Source organism: Vombatus ursinus, unplaced genomic scaffold, assembly GCF_900497805.2.
Source record: "Vombatus ursinus unplaced genomic scaffold, bare-nosed wombat genome assembly UNPS02007512.1, whole genome shotgun sequence".
In the NCBI taxonomy this organism is placed as follows: domain Eukaryota; kingdom Metazoa; phylum Chordata; class Mammalia; order Diprotodontia; family Vombatidae; genus Vombatus; species Vombatus ursinus.
In genome coordinates, this window is record NW_020947290.1 from 1 (window position 1) to 19430 (window position 19430).

Below are 19430 nucleotides of genomic sequence, written 5' to 3' on the forward strand. Positions count from 1 at the left end.
AGGAGGGGAAGGAAAGAGGGAGGGTACAGGGGAAGGGGGCAGGGGAAGGAGGAGGGGAGGGTAGAAAAGAGGGAAGAAGGGGGGAGGAGAGAAAGAAAAGGAAGGAGGAGAGGAAGGATTCCACCCTGAGAGGGGAAGGGTCCTGTTGGTTAGGGAAGGAAAGAGAGAAGTACATGGAGGAGGTAGTGGCAGGGGCAGATAGTCACTTACCCAGAGACACCTCTGTACTCTCTGAGACATTCACATAATCCTCTCCCCACACCACTACAGGAAAATACCCCAGGATGAAGAAGTTAGAGCCAGGACAACCAGAGACAACCCTCCATATCTGTCACCTGTAAATACCCCCAACATGCACACACATGCCCTTCCTTACCCAGCCACACAAAAACTCCCCCATCCCTGCACAGTCTAGTTGTCCAGACAATGCTCCTCCCCCCAACCCAGACCAATCCCCCCCAACCTGGCAAGCCACAGGGGGGCCCCCCCCCAATCACTCCCAACTCACTGGAAGATGGACTATCCCTAAGGCCGGGACTACCCAGGTTAGGTGTTGAGTTGGACAGAGGTGCAGAGTTGGAATTCGGGCAGTCATCCGGTAGAACCTCACTGCCAAGGGGAAACAGGATGGTGAGACCCCCAAGCCTCTCCCTTCTCAAAGACTCTCCCTTTGAGGTCAACCCTACTACTCACAGATAGCCTTCATTATGGTAGTCATCTTCTTCATCGGCATCCTCAGGTTCTAGCTCCAGGGGAAACACAGGTATCAGAGTAGGTGGTCTGGGGAGGCCTGTCCAGTCAGGCCCATTCCTTCCTTCCTCCCTCTCCCCAAGGTCCCAGCCCAACCCCCCACTGCCAGTGGTGACTGATATACCCTCATTCTCGTAGCTGGGCTCACTGCCTGGGAAGGAAAGAGAGAGTCACCATCAGCTCAACCACCCAGCCTGAGCCAGGATCACTCTCCCACCCACTTCAGGCTACAGAACCACCCTCCATAACTAGTTCATTGTCCAACTCACGGGTGTCTGCGTCTCTCCGAGAAGTAATCCGGTTTGACAACCCTGGATGTTGTGGAGATCTCCTAAAGGGTTAAAAATTAGGGGTCACCACCTGGGGAAGGGAGGGAGCTTTGAGAGCCTAGAGGAATGGGGGCAGTAGTGATGCCTTGGCCCAGGGGAGGCAGGAAGGTAGAAAGGCAGAAGACTGAGGGCAGTGATATAGATATCCCAGGATTCAGAGAAGGCCCGAGGGCAAGAAGGCAGAGGCGATAGACTTCAGGTTAGACTGGGGTGGCTGGAAAAGAGGGGCCCGAGGCTCAGGGGACACCAGAGAGGAAACCTGAGCAGATACTTACGGGATAGGGAGCAGATCTGGCTGGCAGGATACTGTAGATGGCCACGAAGTATTAGTGTCTGTGGGGTAAAGATTAGAGGTACACAGCATCAGAGGACCTGGGGTAGGGGGAAGGAATCAGGTCAGGGCTGAGAGCCCCAAGGAGAGGTAGAGGACAGCTTGAGATCTACCCAGGGTAATGGCCCTTAACGCCTAGAAGGACATTTTCTTCAAGAAATTCAAGGTTCAAGAGGATTGGGGACTGAGGGGTCTCTTAGACGAGTTCATTATTCATTCAGCAAACATTAATGAAACGCCTCCTGCATCTAGAACATGCAGAACACTGAGCTAAAAGCACCATAGGAGATACAAAGTTTAGCAAAGATATGGCCCCATGGTCCTGTCATGGAATCTAGAATCCAGTAAGGGAGAAGACACAAAAGCAGATTGCTAGCATTCACAATATTATGTGAGTAGTATATCAGAGAGCTGGCAAAACAATGGGAATGGAGGTCAGATGGAGAAAGTTATTAACTGGGGGGGGTGTTAACTTCCCAGGTATAGGGGTGGGGACTTAAAAAAAGATGGGCAGGAATACAGTAGGTGAAGAGAGGAAGGGAGGATATTTCAGGGATAGGGCACATTATTAGAAAAGACACATAAGGGAAGGTTCTTTTGTTTCTTTCAGAAAAAATATTTTTAATATTTCAATTTTTTACTTATTATTTTATATGATAAATAATATTCTTAATATTTTAAAAATAATATTATTACATGCAATCACTTCTAAAAGCCCTTCACATCTACAGCATAGGATCACAAAATTTAAAGCTGTAAAAGAGACCTCAGAGTTCAAGTTTGGCTTAATTTCCTCACTTTACAGAGAAGGGCCTGTCCAAGGTCCATACAGCTAATAGGTAACACAGGGTAAGCTTTCAAACCCTGTCCTTCCGACTCCAAGTCAAGAGATATCTTCACGTGGTCTCTCCAGATGTCGCCATTTAGTAGTTCTTGTCAAAGTCCTCCCTGGGGTATGTGAAATTCTCTAGCTCTCCTGGCCTTAGCAAGGAAATTTTCCCCTCCCCTCAATCCACCCAATGGAAACTCAACGGCACACAATACCGCTAAAGTTAAAAAAAAACAAACCAGATAAAACAAATACGTCAAAAAACACTGTTAGCAAGAGCACAAAGCACGTGAAGAGCTGTAAAACTTATAATCTGTCATCTCCCAAATTTCTCAATCCTGTCTGACCTGTAGGGGCCCTATTTCTCCATGTCTCCCTATTCCTTTTCCCAAACCAATAAAGGAGGAGGTATGGGCCACACATGGGGGAAGTATTGCATGAGTCACTAAAAAAACAATGGCCTCTTAGGACCTGACTCTCTTCAAGACTCCACTCATGTACCCATCTCCTACAAGAAGGCTTTCCTTACCCTCCTGGGTCGTTAATACTCACCTCTCCCTAAATTACTTTGCATTTATTTATCTGTGAACATATAGTGCCCACCTCCTGCCCAGGAGAACATAAGCTCCTTGTAAGCAAGGACTATCTTTTTTGTCTTTTTACATCTAACACAGAGGCCTACCACAGAGTTGTTGTTTATCCTTTGTTCTCGAAGAGGACCATGATCATCAGGAAGATGATGACATGACTTGCAAGTGAATTGGATTTGAGTGAAAGAGAGCTGTGCAAAGTTACCAGCCTCACTTTCTCCTCTAGAGCCATCAGGGTCCAGTGGCAAGATATAGATCAGGACGACTGGAGATGGTCCCAGATGCAGTGGAGACCTTGGCCTTTTTAAGCTAAGGTCTTTCCAAGTTATCATTTTGACTGACAAGGCCCATTGAGTGATTAAGGCAGGGTAAGAAACGAGCCAAGGAATGGTCCCTTTTACCTAAGGTAAAAAAAATCAATCCGGGAGGGGAAGACTCAGGGTTCCTGACCAAAAGAGAAACAATTACTATTTACATTCAGTCTGAACCATCATGGCCCAAACAATGACCACTAAGCAGAGCTTTGGGCTGGGACCTATTGGTCAATCAATGAGAGCTAGAGTGAATTTGGTTTAAGGCTTGGTCTTTAAGAAAGAAATCTAGCCCATAAACCCCAAGATATCTTTTGTTAGGTTTCAGCCATAAAAATTTTATATTCCTTTGGTCAAAGCACCCACAGGTAAGGTTATGATACCCTATGTGGGACAGAGGGAACAGGAAGGAGGGAAGGCAAGGGGAAGACAGGAAGGAAGGAAACAAGGAAGGAAAGAAGGAAGGAGAAGGAAGGAGAAGGAAGGAAGGATCTGCGCTGCCCAACTGGAACTGGCCAGTTGGGTTGGGGCAGCTCAGATTACTCACAGGTTGTTATTTGTCCTTCGTTCTTGAAGAGGACCATGACATCAGGAAGGTGATGCCATGACTTGCAAGTGAATTGGATTTAAGTGAAGGAGGACTGTACAAAAGTTACCAGCCTCACTTTCTCTTCCGGAGCCATCTGGGTCCAGTAGCGATATAGATCAGGACTGAAGATGGCTCCCACCACAAAGAATAGGCACTTGATTAAATGCTTATTGAAATGAACTAAATGGTTTGTGATTGGCTAATTCAATTCAACGAACTGAATTCATTAAGCAGTCCACTCTGCCTGCACAGGCTGGGGAGGGAAGAAATACAAAAATGAAAAATAATCCTTTTAGGAGACTGAAGATCCCAATGGTCTAAGGAGTCTAATCATAATGAGTCTCAAAGCAAAGGTTCTTAACATGGGGTCTGTGGATACATTTCAGGGGATCTGTGAACTTGGATGAAAAAGTTACATCTTTATCTTCACTAACCTATAACTGAAATTGAGCATCTCCTTAGATTATGGATGTAGGCAACTAACTATTGTTCTGGGAAGGGGTCCATATGCTCTAACTGAAGGGCCATGGGTCCACAGCACAAAAAAAGTAAAGAACCTCAGTCTTAAAGGGTCACTTTACTTTGGAGCTGGGCTTAGAGGAGGGACAAAGAACTGGGCTCAGCTCTGTGACCTTGGGCAATTTATCCCCTACCTCGGGGGTCCCATCCTCCCAACCCCCAAACTAGTGCCTCAGTTTTATCATCTGTAAAATGAGGTCAGACTCGATAATCTCTGAGACATCTTCCAGCTCTAAATTCAACGATGCTGTGGGTCAAAGGTTGTGGTAGACATTCCAAGGGCAGGAGATTGGGAATGAATCCCTAACAAATACAGTACAGACACATAACAAAAGCCATATCTTTCAAATTCTCACACACTGACACACAGACTCACTCACAGTGACACTCCCCCAAGACTTCATTCCCTTATTCCTCAAAGCAGTCCCAGGGAAGTATATAATGTATAGAGACCTCCTGCCATACTCACAGGGGCGTTTGAGGATGACTAATCCGCTGCCTGGCTGATATGAGCTGGTGAAAAGAAGGAAGGCATGGGCTGGGGGTGGTAGAAGAGGAGGCCCCATACTTCCATACCCATCTCCAGCCACCACCCCAACATCCTCTCACCAACCAGCCCCTCCTCAGCTAACTCCCCTCCTTCCAATACTGGTCCATCACAGTCACCATTTGGGAATGAGGAATAGTCACAGACACTCACCCGTCACTTGGGGGGGACCTCAGAGTTGGGGCCTGTGGGGGAGGAGGCAGGTGAGGCTGAAGGGGTGGGACAAGAACAGGCGTTCCTTTAGGCGAGGGCAAGGAACAAGGAGAGGTGAGCCCATAGGAGGAACAGCAGATGAACTTGTTTATATGGGAACACAGGACCCTTTGTGTGAGGCAAAGGGATGGTTTATGGGGTTGACTGGGTCTAGGGGCCTTCAAGCTAGAAATGAGCTGAAAGTATTTCACTTACCAGGGAGGTCCCGGCAACACAAACACAGGGCAGTGACAAGCAGGGCTGGGAACAGTAGAATGAGGAGCCAGAGGAGGCTAGGGCCCAGAGAGGTGGTCTCCATCTGGGGCACAGGCCAAGGCCCACAGGTTAGGGCAGCCTGGAAGGCCAGTCCCAGAAAGCCTTCCAGCCAGACCCCACCCCCACCTATTCCCCTTCCCACTTGACTGGATGGAGCAAGAATTCTATACTCGGATCCCAAACTTTCCTCCCAAGATAATGGGTGGAGAAAAAGGGGAAGTTAAAAGGTTTGAGGGTAGAGAACATCTAAGCCCTCAGCAGGTAATGGTGTCACAAAAGAGAAGCCCATGTAAGGGATGGAGGCCAGAAGAGCCCAGAGGCTACAGACTTAAGGCACTGGAACCCAGGTATTCAGAGTGTGGTATCAAAGGGAGGCAGTGGGCTCAGTCGGCTGTCTCTCTGTATCGGAGGGGCTCAGGCTGGTACCAAGAGAAGCTGATATAGGCAATAAGGGCCAAGTATGAGGCTCTCTCTCTCTCAAGCACTCATAAGATTAGGGTGGGTATAGAAGACAAGCTTAGGTTTACCATGGTCTCTGCTGAGCCTTACTAGCCTGCTGGGAGCCAGGCAGATTGGCTGGGGGGGTCCTGTTTGGGCATCAGAAACCCCCTCCACTCCCGCCACGTCCCCGTACCTGGTCCCTGGTCCTGACGGTTCTGTTCCCCGATCCCCTCTTCTCCTACACTCAGCGCCTGCCCGCCCGCAGCAGGAAGCTGTGGTGAGCTCCGGGCGGGGACAGGAAGTTATCGTGGCTCCTCGCATGGCTGCGCCCGCCTCCCACCCCCAACCTTCTGCCCCCCATGGGGAGGGGAGCACCCCAGGTCTCCCCCATTGCTCCAGTCCAGCATTTCTACTTGGGATGGTCTCCCAGGGGCCTTAGAAATCAAGAATTCCCAGCTGTTCTCAAAGGGTCCTTCTGGATGATCAGGGTTAGCACCACAGATTGTCAGGGGCCACCAGTTCTCCAAATGGGGTCTTGCTCATGCAAGAGACAATACACTAATGGGGAGCAGAGAGGATGGGGAGAAAGAAGAGAAGAGAACTTTGACCTCTCTCAGACTCAATGTGCATCTTTATAAAGAGTGGGTTGGACAAAGGATCTCTGACATTCTGTCTATCATCCAGGGGGCAGAGGAACAGGATAACTACTATCTTATCATCCCTAACAGCTGGACTGCCTGCCAGCTAGCATGAGGACAAGCTTCTAAAGGGTCTATTAGGAAAAGACAGTGGGTGAGTCAATGTCACATTGGACCAACGGAATCACAGACTGCCGGAGCAGGAAGGGCCCTCAAAGCACATACTCTAGACTGCTTGAGCAGGAAGGGCTCCTAAAACAGACTACCTCAAGTTCTAACGCTAACATACAGAGAACCCTGAGCAAAGACAGAATCTGCCTGCCACCCCACAGGGCTCCTCCCCTTCTCTCTCGAGTCACGGAGCTGGGAAGGAAAAGGACACAAGCTGACACTAGGCTCTGGTTACAAAGTTTATTCAGATAAAAATAGCACCAAACCCTCCTGCCTGGACAGTGGGGGCACCTTGCCCCTGACCCCAGGAAGGCGGCTTGGAACCCAACTATAGCCTAACAGAGGCAGAGGGAAAAGAGATCTTCCCTCCCTAAACAGACCTGCAGAAAGTTGAGGGCGCTCGCTCCGTGGCCTTCCAACCACCTGCCCCCTCCCTGATCCAGAATCATTCCCTGATCAATATTGCTATGCATGTAGTGCTTCTATGTGCGTGTGTGTTCAGGGAAGGAAAAAGGGACAAACCTCAGCCACTGTCCCATTCCTATGGTCCCAGGTCAGAAGTCATGGTACCACACCTGGCATAGAGATGGTTTAACAGTCCAGGGTGCTGGGGTTACACTCAGTCCTGCCCACTGCCCACCTATCCCACGAGGGGAACCAGAACACGAGGTAGCCTCAGGCCATAGTCCACCCAATCAGATGAGCACACTGGACACCGGGACCTTGGTAGAACGGCCTCGCTGAGGGACCACAATTCGATCATCTGGAGGGGGCGCATCCCTCAGGAGTCCTGGGGAGAGAGAAGAAGTGATGAGATCAGGGGAAGATAAACATCTCAGAGCAGAGCAGAGGACAGGAGACATGCACGAGCCTACAGGGAGGGGAGGCAGGCACCCCTGTGGAAGGGAGGGCTAGGAAGGGACAAAGGGGCAGAAAGACAGGTAGGGTAAGGGGGTTAGGGAGATGGACCATGGACAGAAGCTAGGGGACGGAGAGAGTATGGAAGACAAGGATCTGGAGGAAGGAGAGCTGGGGATGGGGACGAGGCGCCCTGGAACAAGGCCTCCAACAGGGAATGCTCACCTTGCACATGGAGCTGGGCTCTCTTTCGATCACCTTCAATGTACATAGCGGTGCCCAGGAAAGCTGCACCCCCAAGCGCCCCGACAAAGGCACAAAGCATGAGGGAGAACTGCAGGGCCCGGAACTGGGAGAGGAAGGAAGGAGGCCAGTCACGGCGGAGACGGTCGGATATCTAGAGGGGAGAAGAGAGAGCAAGCTGTGGTCATAGCCTGGGTGGGGGGAGGCCCAGGGGGCTGAGACAACTTCATTTGCTAAAGGGGGATGAAGGGAGTCAGAGATAAGGAGAAGCAGGACAAAGGTGAACGGAGATGGGTCAGAGATAGAGATGAGGGCAGGATGGGAAGCGGGGAGGAACACAGAGAGAGACAGGGGAAGGGACAGGCAGTCAGATTGAGGAGGAGACAGAGAGTCAGGTGGGGAAGGGACACAGAGTTCAAGATCACTCAGATTATCTGCATTGTTTGCACTTCACTATCCCACATCTGTTCAAATGCTGCCTTGAACTGTTCTCTAGTTTGATGTTAGTCTTGTCTCCCTACAAAAGCTCCAGACCCAGGACCAGAATTGGAAAGGGCCTCAGCAACCATGCAGAGAAGACTTGAACACCCTAGATTACACGACCCCACCCAAAAACTTTCCTAACAAGTAGTCATCCAGCCTTCCCTCAAAGAAGCCCAAGAATGAGTAGCTCACCACCTTACAATGCAGCCCATTCCATTTTCTGGAAGCTTTTTCTTTCACCAAGCCAAAAACGTGCCTCCCTGAGATAAGAAGAGCAAGTGTAACCTCCCTTCTGCAGGACAGCTCTTCACCCCTCAGAGGACAGCAATGGATATGTCAGTGGCGGCTGAAATCAGACGGACCCTCCGGGCTGACAAAAAATCTCTCTCTACCTATCCCCACTGCTTTTTAACCTGCCCTGGGCCAGGATGACCCACCCAGGGCTAACACCTCCCAAAAGAAGATTCACACTCACCAGCCCAATGAGGTAGGGGCTCCCAGCATCCCCCAACAGATGGGACAGGACAATCTGGAAGGCCTCTGCTGTTGACCGGCGTGTGGGAATAACCACATACTAGGTAGGGAATTGAGACCCAAAGTTAGACTCCCCAAGAGGTCAGGAGAGGTGAGTAGAAAGGCCAGGACAGAGGGGGGCTAAGTTTGGAATTCCATCAACATTTTCTGAATTAAGCTGCTCAGCTCAAACTACACGGAGGGAGACAGAAGAGAAAGGCTGCTCTTCTCACATGACAAGTGAAATTCCTGACTCACCAGGAGCTTTGAGTTCTGGGTCACCCACATAGGGGAGCAAGATCCGGTCATGGGTCAGTTTCTTACAACAAGACGGAACAAAGCCACTGACCCAGGGGAACAAAAGCCTCCCAGAGACCTCACAGCCAAAGTGCTAATCACTAGGACAGTCACCACCTGTGTCAGGTCAGACACGGCCCACCCTCTCACCAGGAGAATGTCTGCCACAATGGCCCAGTTCATGGACAGCAGAATCTCTCCAATGAAGATGAAAACCTGAGGACAGAAACTGGGCATCAGGGAAAAGATTAGCAGCTCTCTGCCCTTCCCTCTACTTTTTCTTGAGCCATGTGGGGAGGTGTGAGATTGAAGCTGGGGACTATGAGTTTTGCTTCCCCCTTCCCTCCCCCACTGCTCCCGCTCCTCGGTCCAAGCTCAGGGCTGCTGCTGGGAGGGCTGTGTCTGTGCTCCTGTATGTTGGTGGTTGGGTGACATCTGGAAATGGGAAAAAATTGAGGATACTCACATAGGTAACTACAATGCTGCCCTGAGCACAAGCCAGGGCCAGGAACAGAAAGGGGGCAGATCCCAGTAATCCAGCTGCACAGACCAAGGGGTCAGCCCTGGGGTTGGTGTGGCGAAGACGGCGGCTGATCTCTACCCCAGAGGCCACACCCAGAATCCCAGTCACACAGGTGATCAGCCCAAAGATGAGACTGGGAAGGAGAAAAATAAAAGGAAGACTGAGGGGAGCAAGGGGTCCAAGACCCACCATGTTTGTGTAAAAGGTCTCTCCCTGCTTTACAAAGTTCAGTATCCTTCTCCTCCTAGCAGAACTGGGCTCTACCCTGGCCTGTACCAGCTTCTGGAAACTGGCTCCTCCCTGGACCCAGCCCGGGGGGCCCCTGGCTTTTGGCTCCAGGACTTTTATCTTTCACTAACAAATGTCATTTCTATAGGGCCTTAGAGCCTGACCCTGTGAAATGGGCAGTCCATTTTCATTCTCTAGAGGAGGACACTCAGGCTAGAAAAAGTGACTGGCCAAAGGTCCCATGAAAAATATCTGAAAAGATATTTTGGAACTCGTTTGTTCCAAATCCATGTTTCCTTCCACTCTCTCACAGTGGCCTCATACTTTCTAAACCTTCAATGTTCTCAAAACCCCAGCTGGATTTCTGATCTGGCTCCCTGGGCTCAAAGACCTGCAATAGCTTGTCCCTAAATACCTCCTTCTTTGGCCACTGTGACTGGATGTCCGAATCTGACACCTACTCCTTCTTGTCCCTTTTTACCCAGCTGCCACACACATATCAGCCCACAAAGAGTTTTACAGGGGAAGGAAGAAGGACCATCTATCCTGACTAGTTGCTGACCCACTGAGGAAAAATATGAACTCAGAGCCCCTTTCCATAACCCCTTCCCACTCCAAGAACCCTTCCCAGTACCTGTCTGAAGAGGAGCAGGAATCTCCAGGGAGGCAAGGTGGGGTCTCTCCTAAAACTACCCGAGCACGGAGCAGGAATGCTGGTGCCCACAGTGCCAGGGACCCCGTGACAAAGGCCACAGCCGTGAATCCCAAGGAAGAGAGCACAAAACTGGGACTGTAGCAGAAGGGTGAAGGTCAGAATTCAGAACAGTCATCTCCTATCCCGCAACAACACTAAGGGCAAGGGCAAAAGTTAATTTAGGGGAGTGAGAGAGAAGGAAAGGATGGTAAAAGTTGGCAGGAGACCATTTGGTGCAAGTGACATTTATACTTATAAAGCAAGGAGACATAAAATGAAGTTGTTAATCCCCCCTCCCCCCCCTCCCCGCCCCAATACCTGGACTGCAATTTAGTTATCCAGTCACTATTTGGAGGAGGGTGTTAAGGTTTTATGGCTCATGCTTCCTACAGCTCAGAGTCAAACTCCACACAGGATGAACTCCCACTTCATTTTACAAGAAATGTAACTGATCCTCCTTAAAGGACTAAAGAAGTCCAAGGGTATGAGTCAAGGGTTATACAAAAGATTTTCGGACTCACTTCCGAGCCAGAGCCCGAACATCTGCCCACCAAGAGGTAGGGCTCAAGGGAGGGGTGTCTGAATGGCGTTCCACAGCTCCACGAGGCGGTTCCCTCACCACCAGAAACAGCAGCAACACTGCTATCATCCCAAGGCCTGGGGTGACCTAAGGAGAGAGAACAGTCCCCTTAACCTCAGGAACAATTGGAGGCTAGAGAACACAAAACACACACACAGACGCACGCACGCATGCACACACACATATGCATACACACATCCTATTTGGAAGAGGGTCAAAAGTGAGTAAGAGGCTCAAGAAGGATGATCTGTACACCCTCTCCATCCCTCATGGAAGACTCACCCTGAGTGCCCAGTGCCAATCGCCAGCCACATCCTTCACTTTTGATCCTGCGATATAACCCAGACCACTGGAAAAATGATTATGGGATTCAGGTTAGAGGACGTGCCTCTAACAAAAGCTTCTCCTCTCCCCAGATGAGGCTGGTGCCTCCTCCCAGACTGGTTTTCTGTCTCTCATTCTCCAGGCCAGAAAGCCCTTCTCCCAGCCTGAAGACAGAGCCCGAGTTCCTCCTACTCCCTCTCCCCCATGATCTCACCTGCCCACAGGGATGGCAAAGTAGAAGACACTAAGCATTCGACTCCGCTGATCAGCTACAAAGAGGTCGGCAATGAGGGTGGGGGCAATGGTAGAATAACTGGCTTCCCCAACCCCTACCAGGCCCCGTGTAAAGAGCAGCAGCCAAAATCTCTAGAAAAAGAATTTTTAAAAAAAAATGGACATTCTCCACCTCAGAGAGTTTCACAGGCCCTTTACTGACCTCCCAGTCTCTCCAAGCTTCTCGGCAAAACAAAACGAACCACATCTACCTGAAGTGCTGACTTAGGAAGTTATCTACAAAGAAATGATCACTGAAACCACCTAAGTAGTTCAGCTCTCTAGGGGAGAGAACACAGAGAGAAGAAAAGAGAGTCAAGGACAAAGCCTCGGGGAAGGCCTACATTAATGGTGTGGGCAGTGGAACTGAACCAAAACAAAACAAAACAGAGGTTAAGGGTGGGAGGGAATGAATGCCCCTATAACCAGGATGTTCTCAGGTAAAAGAGCAAACAGAGACAAAAACAAAGCTACTTAAATAACATATGAGTTTGTTGTAGTTGTGTCCCACAACAGATCACCAGTAAATGCACTTTGAGAGTGGGGCCAGAACCACGGGACGCTTATTCACCTCTCTAGGGATGAATGAAGAACCCAGAGTCACCAGTGACCAGAAGGCAATGCCACCACACATGAGGTACTTCCTGTTATATCTGTCACCCAGGTAGCCAAATACAGGGGCCAGCACCATGTAACTGGAAATAAACACTGGAGAAGAGACAGAAGGATTAAACCCTCCCATCAGAATGCCCTGTCTCCCCACCCAAAGACCCATAACCCTGAAGAGGCACAGAGGGGAAAAAAATTTCTCAGACTCCAGGACATTCCTCTTCACACTGAAAGCAGCTTATCCCAGAGACAGAACCCTACTCACCAGTCTGGATGAGGCCGGAGCTGCTGTCACCAATACCAAAGAACTGCTCAATGTCTGGAAGAACGCCTGAAAAACAGTTCAGTGGAAGGGAAGGTGGTGAGGAAAGGAAACTATCTTTCGAATCAAGCTTATCTTCCTCTTTTTACCAGCAATGGAATCACCTCCAAAAGCCTCTGGTCTTTTCTTGGTTGCCTCAAAATTCAATTCAATATTTATTAAGCACCATTATGTGCAAAGTGTTCAAAATACAAAACCACAAATTAAATAGTCTCTGCCTTCAAGGATGGGCAGTTAGGTGACACAGTGGATAAAGTGCCTGACCTTAAGTCAGGAAGACTCATCTTCCTGAGTTCAAATCGGGCCTCAAACACTTACTAGCTGTGTGACCCTGGGTTAAGTCATTTAAACCCTGTTTGTCTCAGTTCCTCATTTGTAAAATGAGCTGGAGAACTAAATGGCAAAGCACTTCAGCATTTTTGCAAAGAAAATCCCAAAATGGGATCATGAAGAATCAGACACGACTGAAAAAATGACTAAACAAACAACTACTACCTTCAAAATGTTGATACAAAAGTCCTTCCAAATTAATTACCTGCCACAGTAAAACGGTCCATGTAGTTAAGAAGGTTGATATAACAAAGTACACCCACAATCAAAGTTGCATGTCGAGGGGAGACGCCTGTTATCAGTTGTAGCCCTTCCCCATCTGGGTCTTCTCTATCCTGTGGCTCTGAACCCCCCAAACTTGCAGTCTTGCCAGCGCCAGGGGTTGGGCCCCCCACTCCTTCTTCTGTATCATCTGCTTGGCTGAGAAATGGGGCTGTGTCTGACTGACCCAGCAGCCCAGGCATAGCTGCCCCTCAGCCAGTTCTCTCCGTGGTTACTTGTCCCTTACACTTTCAGACCCAGACAATTTAACCTGGAGGAAAGAGGAATATACATTCACCATGAAGAAGATACAAAGTAGGAATTTAAAAGTGCCTTGGAAATTAAATCTAGCTCCTTTTTAAAGTCTCTATTGGCTCTCAATTGTTGATACTGTGATTTTTACAAAGAAAGATACTGAGACCCAAAGACAATGAGTGACTTGCCTAATGTTATAAAGAAGACAAATCAAGGCACAAGGGCTAGAACCCTGATTCCCTGATTCTTAGCTCACAACTCTTAACGGGCCTTCACAAGAAAAATGACATATATCGTCCCGAATGGGAGTGAAAAAGACCCAAGGAAAATGCCTGTTTACATTCAAAGGGCTTGTTTTATAAGTGTTTTCAGTTGATCCTCACAACCGCAAGAGGTGGTATCATTATGCCCATCTTACAAGTGAAAAAATAAGAAACTCAAAGAATTCACACTATTAGAGTCTGGTCCCCGCCCCATCTGCAAGGCCTGGCCTCCACCGCGGTCCGGCCTTCGGCCTCCTGGGCCCCTCCCACCTGACCTGGGAAGGTACACACAAAACATATCCACGTGGTTACTGCGACCCCCGCCAGGGAAGCAGAGAAGGCGAGCCCGGTGCCACAGGAGGGGCTAGTGCTGGGGGTGCAGGCATGTGCGCACCAAAACCCAGATACCGAGAGAGCAGGAAAGAGGGGTCCGAGCAGGAAGGAGGAACCCAAGGAAGCCAAGTTTACAGGGGGAGGAAAGGGGCGGGGAATACGGCTCCGTGACCCACCCCAGCCCACGGGGCAGGGGCGCTCCAAGCCACCTTTTCCTTTGGTCCAGGGAGCTCCTCTTACCCTAAATAGTGCACGATTCCCGGCGCCCACCGGCTCTGCAGCCGCTGCTACCCTGGAGTGCTCAGGCACCAAACGGCACCGCGGTCACCGCCATGATAGCTGCGCGAAGGTCATGTGACCCGGGGGCGTGGGCGAGCCGGCGAACCAGATCGGGAGTCACATGACAGGATCGTGCCCTGAACACGTGATGGGGCAAGTTACACGTTACTATGACAATAAGGGGACTGGTCTCCAACCTTCCTCAAAACCTATCCCGAGGTCTCCACCTCCCGCCAGAGCCAGATGGCGGCGGCTCCGGGACCCGAGGAGCAGCGAGCTGGGATGCTGTGGCTCTCTTCAGGCTCCAGGATAGGCCTAATACACGCTTGACACCGGACGGGTCCCTCGGTCTCCGGAAACGTTGCCCCGGTGGCCTCAAAGTCCCCTCCAGCTCTCGATCTAAGCTCGTAAGGTCCGATAGACGCTGCCGGGGGCGGCCGCCCAGTACCCTTTTCTAACACGAGGGGCATCGGATGCAGAGGCTGTGAGATGATGGGTCCCATCCCACACCCTGGAGGCGCCGAACTTGGCACAGCAGTTTCCGCTGTCGGGCTCACGGGCGGCCCCCGCGGCCGCAGGGAAAACCACGTGGGGAAGGAGTTGGGGAAAGGTCACAACCCTTCTAATTCTTGTGGCCTCCCTGCTTTAGCTCCCAACAATCCCTGCGCCCACAAGTGTCCCCTTCACCCCCACCGGGTGAAATGTTACCCATCTTTTAAAGCCCGAATAAAATGCCAAATGCTACCATGATTATTCTTTGATGGTCCCGGGCAATGGTAAACCACCCCTTGCCAAGTACTTGACAAACAACTTAGTTTTCATCTATCTTGTGTAGTTACTACATATAATTTGTATTGTAGTTATTTATGCTGATATGATACAGCAAAATCCTACTCTGATGCCTCAGGGAGTAACTAGTTTCTCTAGGTTTCTCTTTGGCAGCATCGAACAAGCTTCTGGCAGGTCCTACAAAGCTAGAAAGGCTTTAATTAAGGGCCCAGCCACTAATGGTTGACCGAAGACTGACCCATCTAGCTAAGAAAGGCTCATCCTTGGGCTGGCTATAGGTTGATGAAGTTTTCAGTCACAGTAATTCCAGATGATCTTTTAAATCTCAGGAACTGTACATTGTGGAACTGTACCCAAACCAATAAAACCATAGTTGTTGGAATATTGATTAAAGAGAATGTTTCACTCCCCACTAAATTCTGAGCTTTATGAGGCCACGAACCATGTCTTCTTTAATCTTCCCATTCCTCTCCCCTGATCACCACCAGTGCCCAGCCCAATACTGAAAAGAGGTGTGAGGTGTGCTAGGAAGTCAGGAGGTAGGGGTGAGAGAGGTGTCATAAGCAACAAGATGACCCTCCTACCACCAAAAGACTGCATTCAGCAAGCCAACTCAACTCCATCCAGAGTAATGAACCACCTGGAACTTGAATGCTCTCCTTGCCTGCCCCTAAATGTCATTAAACCCAAGACCTAACCAAGTGACCAAACCAAGGCTTTGACTCTCCCCATCCCCCATCCCACCAATGAGGCAAAAACCTTGGAGGAATTCGAGTTCAAACCCAGAATCCAAACTACATCATTCATTTTATTTTAACTCCAGTTACAAAAATGACTGGTCTCATGGAAAGATATTTGGAAATAAGGGGTCTGCAATACATCTTCACACCCAATCCAAAAGAATTAGTGTTAGGAGACAGAGATCAAAGGACACATTTACATATATACAGGGTAAATGGGACCCAAATCCTTCAGCTAGCAGAAGAGGACTAGGATGCACTCATAGAAACTGACGGAAAATGCTAGAGCAGCAGCATCACCCCCAGGACACCCATGAAAGAAGGGTGAGTGGTAAATTTGGACAAGGGAAAAGGGGGGGAAGGGAAGGTCTTTCTCAGATCTAGCTTTAGGGCAACCGGAAGAGGGGAAAGAAGACAGAGAAGGAAGGTGAGAAGGGCAGGCATTCTCCTTAGATTTTTGAGGAGCCCCAGCTTCACATCTCGCGGTCTGAAGGCAGGGGAGGAGGCAGAAGGCAGAACATCACACTTCAACCCCTAACCTCAATGAGGTCCTCTTGTTCCATGCCTAACTCTGCTGGGGTCCCTTGGCCAGAAAGCTTCTCACCATCAAAAAAGAAAGAGAGCTTATGTCCTTTGAGTCCCATGGCCTCTGCATAGTGAGACATCAGTGTTTTAAGAGGAGCACCCTAAAGGAAGAAAGGGTCATAAGCCAGAAAGGAAGGATTGTGGGGATTTGGATAGAGAGGTGATAAAGAATTTTTGGTGGGAGTGGACTAACAATGTCATCGACATATGAAGGAGGTCTTCTACAACATACTTTCTCTCTCTGGGCCTCAGTTTCCTCCTCTGTAATGAAGGACATTAACTACAACCCAGAATAAAATTTATTTTAAGAGAAATGTTAATTAAATAAAAAGCATATCAAATATCTGTGCATTAACTTATCTCAGTATACAAGAGACAGATACAAAGACAACCCCCAAAGTAATTTTTATGGAAAATGGTTAGGTGGAGCAAATATAGCACAAGTTCCCAAATTAGCAGATAGATTTAATATAATACTAATCAAAATACCTCTAGGTTATTTCATAGATTATATCATCAGAACAAAATTTATATGGTAGAACCAACAGATTAAGAATATCTAAAATTACAATAAAGAAAACTGATGACAGGAAATTAGCACTACCAGATCTCCAACTGTAAAGCAGTAACTTACAAAACTGGGACTGGAAAAAAAAAATAGACCAAAAGATCAGAATAAAGAACCCAACACACACAGGCTTTTTTAAAAAGAGGGTTAAATTAGCTAACCTCTAAGCTTTCTTCCAGTTTCAACCTTCTATGATTAGGTAAAGTAGAGGGCCCTGAAGGCAGAAGAGAGGAAGGCAAGATTATCAGCCACAGAAAGATTCTTCCTTTTCTCTTTTTAAAACAAAATTGAAGTTGAAAAGGACAAAGTAAAAAGGACCCAGGAGACAGTCTCTGGGTGTCTTTATCAGAAAGGATTCAGTCTCAGAGTAGTAGTTGTCAATAAGGATGCTGAGTGGATGGGAAGGAAGATTTCCATCCCCCGGGCTCCATTCCTCACTTACCCGGGGCACAGTGACCTCCAGAACCTGGTGTTTCTCTTGCCCCTGAACCCTGAGCCGAAGTTCCTCACCCGATTCTGACTCTTTTGAAGGCTCAGGAGTACTGGACAGGACCACACAATCTTGTAAGGGAGAGGGAAGGAAGTAAAGGGACTTAGCAGGCAGCTTGGGCTTTCCACAGGCTTTCATGCTTTACCATGACTCAGCCCCACAGCCACCTGCACTCACCAATGATGTCAGCCACTCCAATCTTTAGAGAGCTGAGGGTGGCACTTGGGGAAAGCTCTACTTCTCGGAACAGCAGAAGAATTCGGGCAGGGGACACTCCTAGGCGAGATGCCATGTGATCCACAACGACCTGCAAGGGCTCGGCCTGGAAAAAAAAGAGGAAAGTATAGGGAATTCATTCATGCCCAACCTCACAATGCACCCAGAATTCAGAACTAACGACCAACCTTCCTGTCCCCGAACTGAGGACCAAGGAAATCAGGCCCGCTACTCCACCCTGTTTCCCCAAATTAGCCCATTATAATTGTTCCCAAGTTCTCACCGTGCTGAGAGGCAATCTGACAAGGTCAGCCCGGCACCTCACTTTAAGAGTTAAGAGTCGGGGGCTCTCCCTAACATTGTTCTCCTCCACCAAGATCACTTCATCTTCGGAGTTCTCAGAAACATGGCCTTTGGGTGACAGGGGGCTCAGGTAAGATCGGAGACCTTGCAAGCGCTTATTCACCTCCCTGTAGGGTCAGAAAAAGAGGGCAAGGACTCACCCACCCACTCATGAAGCACCAACTACTCTCAATTCAGTGACTCTCAACAGGTCCTCCAAAACAGCTGCCATCCCAAACTTCACCTTATCTTTCCAAAGGCTCTTGGTGGTTTCCTGCAAGGCCCACGTCGCCTGGGAGGGGGAGAAGGGGAAGAGGAACTGTCCTGGACCCTGAAAAGAAAATATACAAAAGAAAATGGGTAGTAGACCCCAGAGCAGTCAATGATAAAGAGAAACAGGTCCCAGTTCCCTTTGAATCCTGGTGCCCAGATCTAGTCATGAAAATTTTCCCAAACCCAGCTATCCCATTGTATCCTTCTATCCTTCCACCCCTCCCTAGGTCCCAGGCAACCTGCCAGCCACTGGTTGTCAACACCAAACACTTTCCTGTTCCTGTATTCTGCATACTCACAAAAAATGCTTCTCTTCTTCATCATTGGTTTTTTGATTCACTTCTGAAGAATAAACTGGCAAAAGGACGGTCTCAGAAAGGGATTGATCAGAATCCAAATCCAGAGCTGGGAGAAAAGGAAGGGGAAACCACAGGTAAGAGGTGGCAACAGAGATGAAATCTGGAGAGGCAAAATGAAGGCTTTCTGAAGGCCCAAAGCAATGAGATCCCATGCTGCTTCCAGCAACTGAAGGCTGCTTCAATCACGTCCCTCCTCCTGACAGCTGTCTCAACTCAACATCATGGTTTTAAACCACTTCTCTTAACTACAAAGGATGCCCCAACTCTGCCTTCTTCTCCCACTCTTAGACAACGTGGACTTCCTATGACAAATTACAAGATGTGCTCATTCCTCTCCCTTCTACTCCTATTTCTCTTATCCCTCAAATATGTCTTATTCAGGTGAAATATGATTACAATGAACACCAGTTTGCAGCCTAAAGGTTGTGTGTAGGAGCTGTACTACCTGATTTGCCTCAAGGGTTCAGGAGCAGATTCTACAATTTTAAAATAAAGCTGAAAAATTAGGGAGCTGGACCATTAGTGGAGCTATGAATTGGTCTGACTATTCTAGAAAGCAATTTGGAATTATATTTTTAAAATGACTAAAATGTCCACACTCTTTAACCCAGAGTTGCTCCTGCTCAGCATAACTCCAAATAAGTCACACAAATAGAAAAGTCCCAAAAACATTAAAATACTATAGTAGCACTCTTTGTGGCAGCAAAGAAGTGGAAATCAAAGAGATATTCATGCAGTACATGAATGTAAGAGTATTACTACATCATAAGAAACAATGAAGATGAATAATTCTGAGAAACACGGGAAGAACTCATGCAGAATGAAGTAGGAAATATATATAATATATATATATATATAAAACAATAAATGATTAACATAGAAGAATA

At 48.6% G+C, this 19430-nt stretch overlaps 3 protein-coding genes across 7 annotated transcripts; all 3 read right to left on the minus strand.

Annotated features, from left to right (window-relative positions):
• Positions 1-89: 89 nt before the first annotated feature.
• Positions 90-6025, minus strand: LOC114033844 (linker for activation of T-cells family member 1-like). Its single transcript, XM_027849463.1, has 10 exons — positions 5898-6025; positions 5204-5306; positions 4949-4980; positions 4718-4761; positions 1355-1412; positions 1020-1081; positions 875-901; positions 694-742; positions 509-609; positions 90-264 (listed from the first exon to the last, which is right to left on the minus strand). Exons 1-10 carry the CDS (start codon positions 6023-6025, stop codon positions 203-205), a joined length of 666 nt encoding a protein of 221 aa, XP_027705264.1. The 3' UTR covers positions 90-202.
• A 714-nt stretch (positions 6026-6739) lies between these two features.
• Positions 6740-14251, minus strand: LOC114033845 (protein spinster homolog 1). 2 transcript variants are annotated; one of them, XM_027849464.1, is made up of 13 exons: positions 14143-14251; positions 12996-13322; positions 12404-12469; positions 12101-12237; positions 11471-11622; positions 11215-11281; positions 10874-11019; positions 10293-10448; positions 9374-9563; positions 9058-9123; positions 8573-8671; positions 7597-7768; positions 6740-7303 (listed from the first exon to the last, which is right to left on the minus strand). In XM_027849464.1, exons 2-13 carry the CDS (start codon positions 13252-13254, stop codon positions 7209-7211), a joined length of 1605 nt encoding a protein of 534 aa, XP_027705265.1. In that variant the 5' UTR covers positions 13255-13322; positions 14143-14251; the 3' UTR covers positions 6740-7208. The 2 variants fall into 2 exon arrangements, with proteins under 2 accessions (XP_027705265.1, XP_027705266.1); XM_027849465.1 differs by lacking the exon at positions 14143-14251 and adding an exon at positions 13845-13924.
• Positions 14252-15745: 1494 nt separating this feature from the next.
• LOC114033842 (NFATC2-interacting protein-like) lies at positions 15746-19082 on the minus strand. Of its 4 annotated transcripts, none has more exons than XM_027849462.1 (7): positions 18484-19078; positions 18156-18242; positions 17853-18039; positions 17531-17675; positions 17306-17424; positions 17025-17077; positions 16310-16396 (listed from the first exon to the last, which is right to left on the minus strand). In XM_027849462.1, the coding sequence occupies exons 1-6, from the start codon at positions 18693-18695 to the stop codon at positions 17045-17047; spliced, it is 783 nt and encodes a 260-aa protein (XP_027705263.1). In that variant the 5' UTR covers positions 18696-19078; the 3' UTR covers positions 16310-16396; positions 17025-17044. The 4 variants fall into 4 exon arrangements, with proteins under 4 accessions (XP_027705261.1, XP_027705263.1, XP_027705262.1 ...); XM_027849461.1 differs by lacking the exon at positions 16310-16396 and adding an exon at positions 16577-16939; XM_027849460.1 differs by lacking the exon at positions 17025-17077 and having other exon boundaries at positions 15746-16396; positions 18484-19073.
• Positions 19083-19430: the final 348 nt, after the last annotated feature.

Coding starts and splice junctions, on each gene's coding strand:
- LOC114033845 (XM_027849464.1), bottom strand. CDS start 13,254: ATGCCTGGGCTGCTGGGTCAGTCAGACACAGCCCCATTTCTCAGCCAA. Junction 11,623..12,100: donor CTTCATTCATCCCTAGAGAG/GTGAATAAGCGT, acceptor TTCTTTTTCTAG/AGATTTTGGCTGCTGCTCTT. Junction 8,672..9,057: donor TTGTGGCAGACATTCTCCTG/GTGAGAGGGTGG, acceptor TTCCCTACCTAG/TATGTGGTTATTCCCACACG.
- LOC114033842 (XM_027849459.1), bottom strand. CDS start 18,695: ATGGGATCTCATTGCTTTGGGCCTTCAGAAAGCCTTCATTTTGCCTCT. Junction 18,243..18,483: donor GAAGAAGAGAAGCATTTTTT/GTGAGTATGCAG, acceptor TTTTCTTTTCAG/GGTCCAGGACAGTTCCTCTT. Junction 17,425..17,530: donor TGGAGTGGCTGACATCATTG/GTGAGTGCAGGT, acceptor CTCCCTTACAAG/ATTGTGTGGTCCTGTCCAGT.
- LOC114033844 (XM_027849463.1), bottom strand. CDS start 6,025: ATGCGAGGAGCCACGATAACTTCCTGTCCCCGCCCGGAGCTCACCACA. Junction 5,307..5,897: donor CCGTCAGGACCAGGGACCAG/GTACGGGGACGT, acceptor CCTGTGCCCCAG/ATGGAGACCACCTCTCTGGG. Junction 1,082..1,354: donor CCAGATCTGCTCCCTATCCC/GTAAGTATCTGC, acceptor TTAACCCTTTAG/GAGATCTCCACAACATCCAG.